The 13,646-nt window shown below is 30.4% G+C and overlaps 1 protein-coding gene across 1 annotated transcript in view; it reads right to left on the minus strand.

Annotated features, from left to right (window-relative positions):
* Nucleotides 1-316: 316 nt before the first annotated feature.
* The window catches only part of LOC107457219 (uncharacterized), a 78,941-nt gene continuing 65,611 nt past the window's right edge, over nucleotides 317-13,646 (minus strand). Inside the window, exons 13-20 of the mRNA XM_071186662.1 lie at nucleotides 12,924-13,018; nucleotides 12,479-12,600; nucleotides 9,473-9,744; nucleotides 8,056-8,125; nucleotides 6,572-6,785; nucleotides 4,596-4,747; nucleotides 3,174-3,557; nucleotides 317-1,850 (exon numbers count right to left, since the gene is read on the minus strand). Coding sequence (XP_071042763.1) covers nucleotides 902-1,850; nucleotides 3,174-3,557; nucleotides 4,596-4,747; nucleotides 6,572-6,785; nucleotides 8,056-8,125; nucleotides 9,473-9,744; nucleotides 12,479-12,600; nucleotides 12,924-13,018 — 2,258 coding nt within the window. The 3' untranslated portion in view covers nucleotides 317-901. The remainder of the gene's footprint in view (nucleotides 1,851-3,173; nucleotides 3,558-4,595; nucleotides 4,748-6,571; nucleotides 6,786-8,055; nucleotides 8,126-9,472; nucleotides 9,745-12,478; nucleotides 12,601-12,923; nucleotides 13,019-13,646) is intronic.

Below are 13,646 nucleotides of genomic sequence, written 5' to 3' on the forward strand. Positions count from 1 at the left end.
ACAATTGATCATATAGTTCCATTGTCGATGAGGGTGCCTACCTTTTTCATGCAGGTTATAATGATGCCCTGTTAAGAGGCGTAAAATTGAAAAGCTAGAATTTTGATTTTTAGGTACATGGTGCATAGTTAGCAAAAGAAATTGCATATCCGTTATTTTCAGCGAAAACAATATCAATAAAAACACATTTTAACCTGAAAAAAACCTTTCATGCTGTACAGTGCAATAGCAGTAATATTATAATTGAAATCACAGCAAAGGAATGAGTATCTTTAAGTTTATTTCAAAAATTTTTTTACAATATTTTAAAATCATCGATAAAACTATATAAAATATAAACAAGAAAACTAATTTAAACATAATTGAACAAATACTCATATTTTTTCTTCAGTTGTCTAAAACACTTAACTTATCCAGTCCATTATCACAGATAAATCAATACCAAAAGTTAAATATCATTGTCATGATGTGTAAAAAGAAGTTTATACAATGAGAAAACATCAACTAGTTATTCTTTTGTAAGCACATTAATTCTGGAGGAACTGTTTCTTTGCATAGTAAGGAACTGTCTTTTTTCATAAATGTTGAATGTCTCTATGCTTTTTAAGATGTCACTTTGCTTCCACATGTTCGTTGGTAAACCGGTAACCAGGAACAAGTCTGTTGCTGAACCAGATATAGCTACCTCACCCTGTTACTTTAAACCCATGCTCATTTCCTAAATGAATACATTTTCCAATTTTTTGTGTGAATATTTTTACTCGTGTTTGACGTCCACGGTTTAAACCACCCATCTAATCTTATCCGTTATCACAGATGTATAAATACCATAAGCAAATCTCATTGTCGTAATAAACTGTAAATACTATGCAATGACTAAACATTATTAATCATGTACAGATCATAATTTGGAAGCAACTGTTTCTTCGAATAATGATTGTGACGGTGACTCTCCATTTTGGCTTTCATAGATTTTGAAGGAATCTATGTCTTCCAAAAGGTCACTTTGTGTTGCCACATGCTGTTTAACCAACGGAGTCTGGGATACATACACTCGCGTTGTTGGACCAGATATGGACACTTCATTACCCACAACTTCAAACCCATAGTCATTTTCTAATGGAACATTTTCCCAACCTTTTGATGAATGTTGGGGCATTGAATCTGGATAAATGTTTGCCAAAATTCGATTGGAAGCATCGAAGTTAGGGTGCGCCAGATGACTGGCAGCTCTGCCTGGCAGAGAGTTGGTCTCATTAAACGGTGAATGAAGTCTTGGACTCATTTGAGAGAAATTACTGCCCCTCCTTAAAGTAAAATATGAATGCAAGAATGAAGGATGCGTTTGTTGAACATTAAGTGGTAATAACTTGTATGAATGATTATCCTTGGTGATTACGTCGTTTTCGGTAGGGTTTGGGAAATCACTCTTTGCTTGAGACGTAATTTCCATGAAATCTCTTTCTCCTGAAAAAGAACTCAAAGTTCTAGGCCACGAGTTTTGTTTGCCCAAATCTGGTTGTGAATCTGACCTGAAGTTTCCAAATAAACTCGACGCTCTGGAAGCATAAATCTTTCGATCCAAGGTTGTTGCTGTTAGTCTGTCTGTCGCGTTTTTCTCTTCATTCATGTCCCGACAGAAATCATCCGAATTTTCGGGTGCCTTCTCTCTCGCTAAGAAGCTCATTTTTCTGTCTTTCCTTTGAACAGCTGTCTTATCTGGATTTATGTCACCTTGATGATTGTTTCTTTCAGGATTTTTATCAAAATAGTAATTACTTCTTAGTGTTTCTGCACCGGAGTAATTACTTGCAGTGTTTTCGTTATCTTTTACAAATCCAGAGTTAGATCTGCAAAAATTGAAAATAAAATTAGAATGTTAAGCACATATATAATATTTAATTTATTAGAACTAATGCCGACGTGTATATATGTATAAGATACCATAATGCCAACGTGTATGTATTGCATATATGGCAAATTCTTCTTCTTTCCGTTTCCGCTTTATAATACTTATACTGAATGAACAATACTTCCACATTACTCAACCACGGTTAACCATTTATCTCCATTTTTTAAAGCTCTACCTTTCTACGGTCATGAAAATTAATAGTTGCACATCCATTATGATGGTTCATTTTTTACATTTTTATTTTATGAAATGTTATGAATTATTTTATGAATTATCAACTTCGGATATAAGTTCTACGCATGTACAAATTTTTAAGAACTTTCCCTTGTTACGTCATTGCAATACAATTTTTAAAGTTTCTTTTTGCCTTAGTTGCTGTCAATCTGGTCCACTCTAGTTAGTTAAATAAGAAATTTTAAATTGAATTAAAAAGTAGTACCTAAGAGCAGGAGATCAAAGAGTTTACTAGTATATGCTCAACACAGTTTAACAGTCAACAACACTGTTTCATATTCAACATAGAAATAAATTTACGAACAAAACATAAAGAGAATTTTAAATATTTAAACTAAATAATCAGAAAAAAATCTACTTTGTTTTTATTTACACTCGCATGCTGAAAAGAAAAAAAAACATTCAAACGCGTTTTATAGATTTTTAAAGAAAGGGAACTAAAGGATTAAAATGGTTTCATCGATTTAGTGAAAAATAAGAGAAATCCATCAAGCTGTTTAGTGTATTACAGCAGCGGATTATTGTTTACGTTAGGTCAGGCAAGATTGCAATTTTGTCATGGTTTCTGAAAAAGAAATGCCTGAATTTTTTACAATGTCTAACAATAAACTGAAAAATCTTTAAATACTTCTCTGTGGTTCGATCATAAAGATAACATAAAGAAATCCTATTCAAGCCAAGATTTTTGTTTTCTCGCTTTAATCAGTTTATAGGTAATATGCAAATAGAGTGTAAAGTTAAGAATAAAACAGTTTCTTCACTATTCTTACTATTTTTTTTGGCCCATTTTAGGAATTGTAGATGCAAACACAAACAAAGAGGCACTTCACATTATCAGCCAATTGTTGCGTTATAAATCACCATCTGTCAGAGCCGGATTTTTTTTTTGTGGTTAACCTCATTGTAATCTCAAAATTAATATTAACTGCATTAGAATTAAACTAGTACGAAAATTAGCCTATATTAGCCTATTTTTCACCAGCAAATTTATATTCAAAAGGGATTTTTCCTCAGCTATTTTACCTACCTGCTCAGATTTCTGATAGTTTCATCACCTCCGACGTCAATTGGCTCTAAAGTAATTCCGCTGTTACTAAAATTCAACAGATGTACTGATCCCCTGTGAATCGTAGCATAATCAGATGCTCTGTCTGATGGCATCGTCAGTGTTGGATTACTGTAGCCAGAGATGCAACTAGTGTCCCTCGCAACTGTGGTTGGTCCTGAAGTAATAGGTCCCTCTCCGCTCCAGAAAGCACCCTGATTTGTAATGTCAGCGCTGTCAACACGCGTTGCTGTGGAACTGCCATTTATTTTATTAGGACTAGTAGAACAAGTATTACCGGACCAAGTATCGGGTGGAATAACTCCTCGGTATTTCTTAAAAGTACCAGTTTTGATCAGTTGATACCTGCAATAAAAAGATACACTGAATGAATTATTTTGCTAAAAATATAAGTAATGCATTCCATTTTATGATAGTTTATATTATAATATCTGTCATATGAGTGTGATAAATATAATGTTTTAATCAAGTTTGTAATTTTCAGTTGTGATCATTTTATTATTAATTAGAAAATAAAATCTTTGCGTAATCGTTTACTTTTAAAACAACATTTACGAACTTTTGCTGTTAAACTAATTAATAACTTAAAATATTTATTAATTAATTTATATTTTGAAATATTAATTAATCAATAATTAATAATTTAAAAAACGTATTAATTTATTAAAATATTTATTAATTAATAATTTAAAAAATGTATTAATTTATTAAAATATTTATTACTTAATAATAAATAATTTGAAATATTTATTAATTAATAATTAATAATTTTTAAAAATGTATTAATTTAATAAAATATTTATTAATTAATAATAAATAATTTTAAAAACTTATTAATTCATTAAAATATTTATTAATTAAGAATTAATTAATAATTTCAAATGTTTTAAAAAATATACGCAAGAACTCCAAGCTGGTTTTGAATTTTGCCATAAGCTTTTGTATAAAATTTAATTTGTACGCTAATCAGATATATTGAGCGCTTTAGTAGACCTCCATATTTTGGACCCGAAATTCTACTCATAGAAATATATGTTTATATGATCTAGAAACCTGTGAATTTTTGAATGCCTATCTTTTAAAACAAACTGTTTAATTTTAAACTCGTCATTATTGATTAAACTTAATAATATACTTGACATAATGAAGAAATAGAATACTGCTATAATGCCACTTAATCGTATTCCTTACGAACTGTTTTTAAGTAAATACCTATAAAATAAGGGGACCACATTTTGTCTTTCATCGTGTTAAGACAAAATAGGTTAAAATTTGGCATGGAACTTGTTTTGCTAAATTACACATATAATATTCAATACCATACGCTTGAAGGAAATGATTCAGTATACTTTGAATTTTGAAATAAAAAATTTTTATATTTACCATGCACCTCTTGCTTCGGAATAATGCAAACACCTGACTAGAAATATTATCAGACCCTGCAATGAATTTGCTACGCAGAACACATACTGGAAATATAATTTTGTATCACCATCAACAAAAGCTCCGAAAATCCATGATACAACCAGAAGAACCTAGAAAATGTCATTTTACATCAATATTATAGAATGAAATGTAAAAACATACGTTTTTTTTTAATCTGTAATTAATTAAAAGAAGCTAAATGTTTTTACGTTTTAAATATTTCTCTACGCCATATGATATTTTGATGTTTGCGCCATATGATTTAAATCAGTCCCTTATTAATAATTTGGTGCATATGATAAAAGTTTACCGGAAATTCTGGTTTTCAAAATTTTAGTTCTTATTAAAACGCACAATATACGGTTATAAATCATAATATACGGTACTTTTACCATTCATTTGTTAATTTTTTTACTCAAATGGTACTGTTTCACCAGCAGTTCTATTTTTTTAAATTATTATTCTTATTGCCACACATTTAGGAGCAAATACAAAACTGAAAAGTAAATTTAACAGAATAAATGATCTTTATGCCCCGCTCTAAGATATCATGATAAAGTTATTAAATTTTACCGCATTTATCAAATTTTATCACACATTACTAAGCCATATTTTATCGTTAATTTTACCGAAATGATTACCAAATACCTTCAATGAAAATAACCAAGCATTTTGATATTCCTGTAAAACCAAAAGCACGGTAAATTTTGCCATATTCTGGTTGTTCTGACCCTACTTTTCCCCCCAGTGCTTAATAGGGGTCAAAGAGGTCGTTTTTACGATGTTGTGACAAATTACATGATTATGTCATTACGCACAAGTCACCTTTACTTCCCAGATATGCTGGTGATGTCAATCTGAAGCTATGTGTACTTGAAACCGCCATTGAGGATCAAATCACAGTCCTTCAATATGGCAGCTTAGTGCTTTTAACCACTCTAATCTTGGAATACTTACAATTAATGCTTATTTAAACTTGAAATTTTAAAATTTGTTTTCAAGAAATACATGTTCCGAACTTAATGCAAATATTGCAAATAGTTTGTCCGAAAGTGTTATTTGGGCCTTGGATATAAACATAACAATTGCTAAAAGAGTGATAATAGTTTACACCACGCCGACCAGGGGGCCGAGTGGTTAGAGTGCTTGACTGCGGAGCCTTTGGCCGCAGGTTCGAATCCTGCTCAGGGCATGGATGTTTCTTTCTCTCTGTGTGTTCTATGTCCTTTCTCTTTTGTGTGAATGTGACCCGCCCTATAAACGGGTTTGTGGTTGTGTGACGTGGGCGACGCTGTTCCACCGCCGTGATTTCGCCACTGGTGCCCACTGGGTAACGAGTAGAGAGTAGCAGTTCTGGCATTTCTGTGGCCAATGGGACAAACCCCAATTGTCCGCAATTTAAAAAATATTACACCAGTTGATAATAACCATTGCAAGCGGCTGCTCTAAAATAAAAAGATTTTGTCCTCTTGCTATCAGTATTTTTGATAATTGCTGCATCACTGTATGATTTTATTTAACCTAAAATAGTTTTATTCTTGCACTTGATAAAAAAATTTAAATATTCAAAAGGAAAATATAGATTAATAATTGACATAGTTAAAATGGTTTTGGAGTGTGTTGAAACATAATATCTTAGGCCGCAACCTAAGTGTGATTTTAAGAGGAACCATATTTTCGTACACTTAACATCCACGATATGATTTGATTTAACATTGCATGAAAGGTTGGGTTAGAATCACACCGTATTACGGTTCAAGGTACCAGTATTAAGGGTCAACGTTAAACTAAGTTTTCAGAGATTGTATAAGTTATTAATTCTTTAAAGAATATCAATAACATGTTTTATTTCTCCAGAAAACTCAGAAAATTTAAATGTTGTAATATAACTGTAAACTAAATAATAATAATTTAGAATAAATTTAAAAACATACCATGACAATAAAAGCTCCTTTAATCTGAACTGTAGTGACAAGAAATTTATCACTTTTACCGCATTGAGTTGGCTTCTTAACAGTTATATTTTGCGAACTGAACAATACTCTGGTGATCATCAGAAATATTATTAAATTGATGCAGATCATGAAGCAAATAGGACCCAAGAAACTGATGTAATAGATATAAGGATTCGTAGGAGACAAAATGCAGCTAAAACATAAATTTAATTCATGTTTAACAGAACTAATAATTAGTAATTTTGTTTATTATTAATGTAGTTAAATTTAGTAATTTATAATTAGTTCAATTGTTTTATAATTAATTAAATAATTTAGAAGTTTATAATTAATGAATTTCCGTAATTTCAGATTAGTTATCTTAATCCATTATTGCAGATGGGACACCGGTGTCCCATTTATAATTTTTTTTCTGACGCTCCAATTACAAACAAAAATACATTTTGGTATTTTTTTAATTATGAAAAAATGTAATAGTTACTTTAAAAAATATGTTGGAATTATATTTGTATTAAAATATAAAATCCGAAAAAAGGAGTAACAAAAAAGAGCTAGGATAATACATAGAAATCACATTAAATATGAGTAAGCATTTATTATTGCCATTCTGCAATATATAAAAAGATGGGTAATATGATAAAATATCATACATAAATTTCGTTTATTTACATGTGAGATTATTATTAACAGTTTATTGCTGCAAGCCGCATTTTAATCTCAATTCCAACTAACTTATAAGTTATGACGGAAAAAAGCTATTATTTTTTCCCTCAAGCAGCGCCATCTAGGGCTAGATTTTTTTATGAGCGCTTAGGACACATGCTCTATTTGATAACTATAAATATGTAAAGCTAAATATAATTTTCCTTATTTTCACCTACATAAATAAAAAAATAATGAAACAATTGTGAAAATTGCGTTTAACTAAAATTTTGCTTCAAAGTGCTAAATAAATTTTGTTTTCGACCAATAAAATATTTAACGGTTTCATTACGAAAATTAATTAGCAATAATTGACTTTAAAAAAAAAGATATATATTCTGTATTTTTCCATTTAAAGCATAGAAAAATAATTTTGTGCACATAAGAAAGCATACCTTGTGCAGAGAGACTTAAAAAAATATAATGATAAGCCACATTTTCAAAATATTTAGAAGAACGTGTTGGAGGCAAAACACCAAGATCTCCTTGTCCGCAATAAAATTATCTCATTATCATGTTTTTATCACGAAACTCCGAAAACACTCCATCTGGAAACAACACTAAAGAATAGACAGAGTCATAAATTTCAAATTTAAAAGAATCTGGATTATCATTAGATTACTCCAAGCCTTTAAATTGCTATTTAAGTGCAATTTTAAGTATAAAATTATTTCCGAATGCTTTTAAATATCATCATTTCATTACTATTATTTATGAAATGTTTAAACAATATTTTGAAAAAAAAAACAATGCATACATACTATTCATTCTGATAGTTATACACTTCCCAGTGCATCACTACGGTGACGCCAACTATTATTAAAGGTATACCTAAAATATATCAAAATCTTAGTTTTACGCACTCCCAGAAGCGGGATACAAAGTGACTCGCAAAATTTTTTTTATTATATTAAACTGGTATTTCCATAAAATAAATGGATGATAAATACATGAGAACAAATAATAAACATACTACATGCATCCTGTAAAAAATGTGTGATATTAAAAACATTCATGAAGAGGCCATTGTGTGGTTTTTGTGCTAATTACTAATTTAGACTTTTTTTTAAACTTTTTGTTGCATTAGATACCACCTTAGATACCTTTAACAGCTCTTAGATACCTTCGTATCGCTGGCTTCAAATCTTCAATCAGTTTCTCCCTCCAAGTTACAGTTTTTTTTTCTTGGAAAATAAGATTTTTAAACAAAATATACAAGTTTAAAAACATATATAACATGGGGTAGCATAAATGTGGCGACAAATTTCTAGGGAAGTTAGAGCGCATCATTAAAATTGAAATCGCATTAAACCCCATGCTCGGAAATGTCATCATACGCCTCTAGGGGCACTTCCGCTACTATGAGATATTCCTGCGTGTGCCTCTGAAATCGTCATAATAAGAAAGCTCTCTTGGCCACATACGGCGACAATACTGTGCTATGAGTTCCTATTCAATTTTAATCCTGAAGATGTACTTTAACTCCCCTAGAGTTCGTCGCAATATTTACTCGACACCCTGTTATGTATATATATAATGTTTTTAAACTTTCGACGAAAAATAGACTAAAACTGCCATTTAAAAAAATCCGTAGCTTTTGGAGCAAAACTATTTTCAGATTTGAAATACCGACAACCGAATTAGGCATTATCAAGTATTTTATTTTCTTATTAAACCGTCGTTGAACAGCCGACCTAATTTTATGGGTTTACGACTACTAATGTTCAACTCCGTAGCCTTGTACTTTTGAACCCAATCCAGAAGACAAGGGAACTCCTGGATCGAGTATTGGGAGAAATTTCTTTTTGATGGAGCTAACCCGAATTTGCGTTACGCGGAGAGGAAGACCACGAGAACCACCCACGGTTAACCTGACGGCAAGGGGCCCTACACCATTCAGGATATTTCACGTCAACACTGTGGTCGGTGCAAGCCGGATGCGGAATTCGTATCGACTGGAATTCGAACCCGGTTCGCCTCATTGGAAGGCGAACGCTCTATCCCCTGAGCCATCGCTGCTCAATTTGTATAAAGGCAATAAAAAATTGTAACCCAGTGTTATTCCTTCAAATCTTAAGTTTAATATTCAATGATAAATAAAGGGAAACAGCAAAGTAAAATTGAGCAAAAAGCTTGAAAAAACTACATTTAAATGAATCAATCTAGTAATCAAAATACCCCATGCTAGAACTGTCCTTTTCAACATGAAGCAGGATCCAGAAGATATGAATATGTGAACTAGAAGTTGATGCATATTAATTGCTTCAACGCATATCCAAGTAAGTGTTGATAAGAGAAAATAGTGTATCAATAAAGCAACCACAGCACAAATGTCGATGCTAAATATGTTCCATCCTCGCTGAGATCCTAATACGAACACTACATTCAACATCAACATCGAAATACAAAGTTGTATCAATATCTTTCCTGGATTTTCACGATTCAGGCATCTGAAACAAATGAATTCAAATGATGAGTTAATATTTTATACCAGCAATGGAAAGTTTCACCCACAGGAGAAAAAGAACCACCCCGGACGAAATAGGTTTCTTCCATTCCAAGTTGACGAAATGGAAGTTCTTTTTCAAAAAAGAAGTATTGGTAAAATTTATCGTGTTTCTGGCTTCCAACGATAGTTTTCACTGAAGTGCTTTAACATTAATTTTCGTAAAATTAACAATAAAATATGATTTTACAATTTGTGATAAAATTTCATAATTTTATCATGGCACCTTAGAGTATTGTTTAAAAACCAAATAGATATTTAAATTTACTTTTCACTTTTGTATTTCTTGCTTCATGTATGGGTAATAAGAACTACTAGGAGGCTCCGCCCCCTGCTCGCTAATGCTCGCCAACCCGCGAGAATTGCTAAGCATTCCTATGTGGTTCACGCCGTGAACCATGGCTCGCTGCGCTCGCTCGCCAATGAACACAATGTTCTAGCACAAAGACATAGTATATTATCATCAAAGACATAGTATTTTATCATCAAAGACATAGTATTATACTTATGTCGAAGAATTCTATCAATGTTCTTATTGGCTTTTTAAAAAGTATAGCTATTTAGCTATTTAGATAGCATGGTGAAAAAATCGAAACATTAGCTAAATGAGAAACATATTAGCAAAATAAATTATCAAATATTGCAGTTGCTCTCCTAAATTCAACTAAATGTGTATAATAAATTAGTTAATGCTAGAAATTCTGAAAGTTTTAGAAAAAAATTTTATTATTTAAAAATATAAACTTTAAACCCTAACTTTTCCTTGTGAGATAATAACCCTCAAAAAGTCTTTCATTTTCAAGAACACAAAAATTTGTTTTATCGCCAAATGAAATATTTTTTGGTGATCAGCATTATTGAAATCAATTTCTATATTAATTAACATTTGTGATAAAGTACATAACATTTTAGAACAAAATAAGGATGTTTTACATACAATAAATTAAAATGCATGGCTGTTAGCATTACCCGAGAAATACCACGTGGAGGTCGCCATGCTGCATTTCTAATCGGGGAGTTTTGATTTTGGCAGTTCCCCTTGCCTACTGCCAATAGAAGTTTCAATTAAATTTTTTCCAAAAAACATTTTTTTCTGCAAAGCTCTAAGAAATTAACACTAAGCATTTAGAATTTCTTTGAAAACACAATTATAGATTTGGCATCTTGGAGCAATTACTGAAAGGCTGTCAAATGACTTAACTCTTGACAGGCCAACATAAAGTTGTCCATGACTAAAAACTTGTTTAGTCAATACTAAACTGATTTTCTCAAAAGTCTGACCTTGTGACTTATTTATAGTCATGGAGAAGGCCAGCCTAATTAATTCCTAATTGAGTTTAAATTAAATATTATCATGTTTTTAGGGCATGAATCTGAATTGAACAACCTGATAATGCTCACTCTGGTTATTGTTTCCGTTTTTAAAAGCGCTATATGTTGAGCCACCTCATGTGACATTTTTTTTTATTTTTTTTTTTATTTAAACGACTTAAAACTCCTCATGCACCACAAAGTATAGCATGAGACTTACAGTTGTAAGTAAAAAACAAAAGGAGAAAAATTTACATTTTACAAATTTACATGTGACATTTGCCATGCGACATTTTTAGCAGCAATTATTGGTCGATTTTCTAACGTTGCCATTCGGGGAGTTGTAATGAGGCTTTTTTTTGGTGCCATGTAAGAGAAATATATATATAGATAAGTTGGAAACCAGAATTTTTGGTAAACCGTATACAGAACAATTACCAAATGAATGGTCTAAATACATTATATTTTACTTTTACCTAGCTGAATTAGTTTTTTCTTAAACCAGAAATTTCATTAACAAACAGTAAGGTAATCTTACCAGAATATTTTTTCCGTTGTAAAACAAATTTTTAAACAGCTAACATTAGCGGTCAAATTTTAATAATGGCATTAATATATAAGTCATTTTACATATTATTAAATAAGTAAAAACTAAAAACCAATTGGAAAGAAAAATTATTCAATATATTTTTCTTATTATATTCAATTAATCAATTCTTATTATAATCAATTAATTTTTCTCATTTTTCTTATAATTCAAACTAAAAAAAGCATAGTTCTTCAATATTTCACATAAATGTACTTAGTATTTATTAAATAGCCAAATTAATCAACCTAATTACATACCAAAAGAATTTGCAGCCAGAATGTTTAGTACCTTTATTTTATAATTTTGCGTAAAAATTATATTTTAATGGTTAACTGAGTTTGGTTACTACTTTATATATCAGTTAATATGAAATCTACCCTATTGATGAAATTATACTGTCATTTCCAACATTTTGATTTTGATGTTTATAAGAAAAATATCAACACGCGTACTGATTCTCTGAACCGAACAGACTACAAAAATATTAGTAGCATATTGTCATCTTAATGTAATGTGTGCAAAATTCATTAGTAATATTATGTAATGTCGTTCTGTCGACATCTATCCCTATAACGCCCTATCACTTAGGTAAGAAATATCCCCTCCTATTTTTTTAAAGGGAAGAATTTCCCATTAGTTTTGAGAGTCAAAATTAAATTATTTGGTCCAGTGTCTTATAAACTAATTAAATAAAACTGAGGATAACTGACATATACCGTTATAAAGCTTGATCATAAACATATATATAATTTTTATTAAACAATACAATATACATTACCTAAATATAGAATATGTTATAATTGTTAACAATAGTCCCAGCATTGATAATCCACATCCTATATAAATAATAATTGAAAGAAGAAAGGCATAGCGATTTGCAGCATCAAACCGACTGGGATCCTAGGCAAAAAAAAAAAAGTATATAAATAAATAAAATGAACAAAACCTTTATTATTGGCTTAACAACTACTTGATGTATTAAAATAAAGGCGTTTTTTAGGTATGAATTAAAAATATTAATAATGAAGTCACTAAATAACGACAAAAAATCCTAATTGAATAAAATTCTAAATAAATGCTATATATTGAAAGCATTGTGTTTAGCAGTTTAGAAATCAAGCTGCAAAATACAGTATAACTAAATATTCTGTTATTGAGAGTACACATATATCTATTTATGAAGATAATAAACACAAGTTATGATCAATTTTTTTTTAACTTACCAACAACAGAGAGAAAGATGTCAGGTGGAATGATAAACATGTTGTTGAATTATCACTCTGATTGGTTATCAAACCATCTGTTGCCCACTTGTGCTCTTTAAAATGAATTAAAATATATAAAACAAAACATGGGATGTACTAAAAAACATTTGACATATTTTACACATTGTACCTAAAGTATATTTTATTACTGCCTCTTTATGTTACAAAAATTGCTAATATCCATATGCTCTTTTTACAATAAACTGCTTTTTGTTATTGCTTATTATATCTAATACGCAAAACAATATATTATAATGTATGTTGTTATTTTTGTTGCGAAACTTCACGTTAACATTCGAACTTATGCGGAAAAAACCTAGCTGGACTTTAACTTGTCATTTTGCTCTTAAACGATCACGTGGGGCTGACGTCCTAAATCACATTTGTGGGGATCCGTAACCTTTTTCTTAAGGTGAAAGTACCCAATTGATTACTATTGTTCATAACTGTTACTTGTTCGTTATTGCTTACAATTTTCTATTTAAATTTGTAATAAATCACATTATTTAATTACTTTTTTGGGAATGTCTACTCAACCTAAGAGTTTGTTCTCAGTTCCTTTTTCTCTCTCGTTTAACATATGATTAGCACTATTTTGCATAATTATTATTTTAATATTATTTAAAATTCATTATTGCATTTTAATTCATATTTAAGAATCTTAAATAAATGTTAATATAT

Source organism: Parasteatoda tepidariorum, chromosome 10 (assembly GCF_043381705.1).
Source record: "Parasteatoda tepidariorum isolate YZ-2023 chromosome 10, CAS_Ptep_4.0, whole genome shotgun sequence".
Taxonomy (NCBI): Eukaryota; Metazoa; Arthropoda; class Arachnida; order Araneae; family Theridiidae; genus Parasteatoda; species Parasteatoda tepidariorum.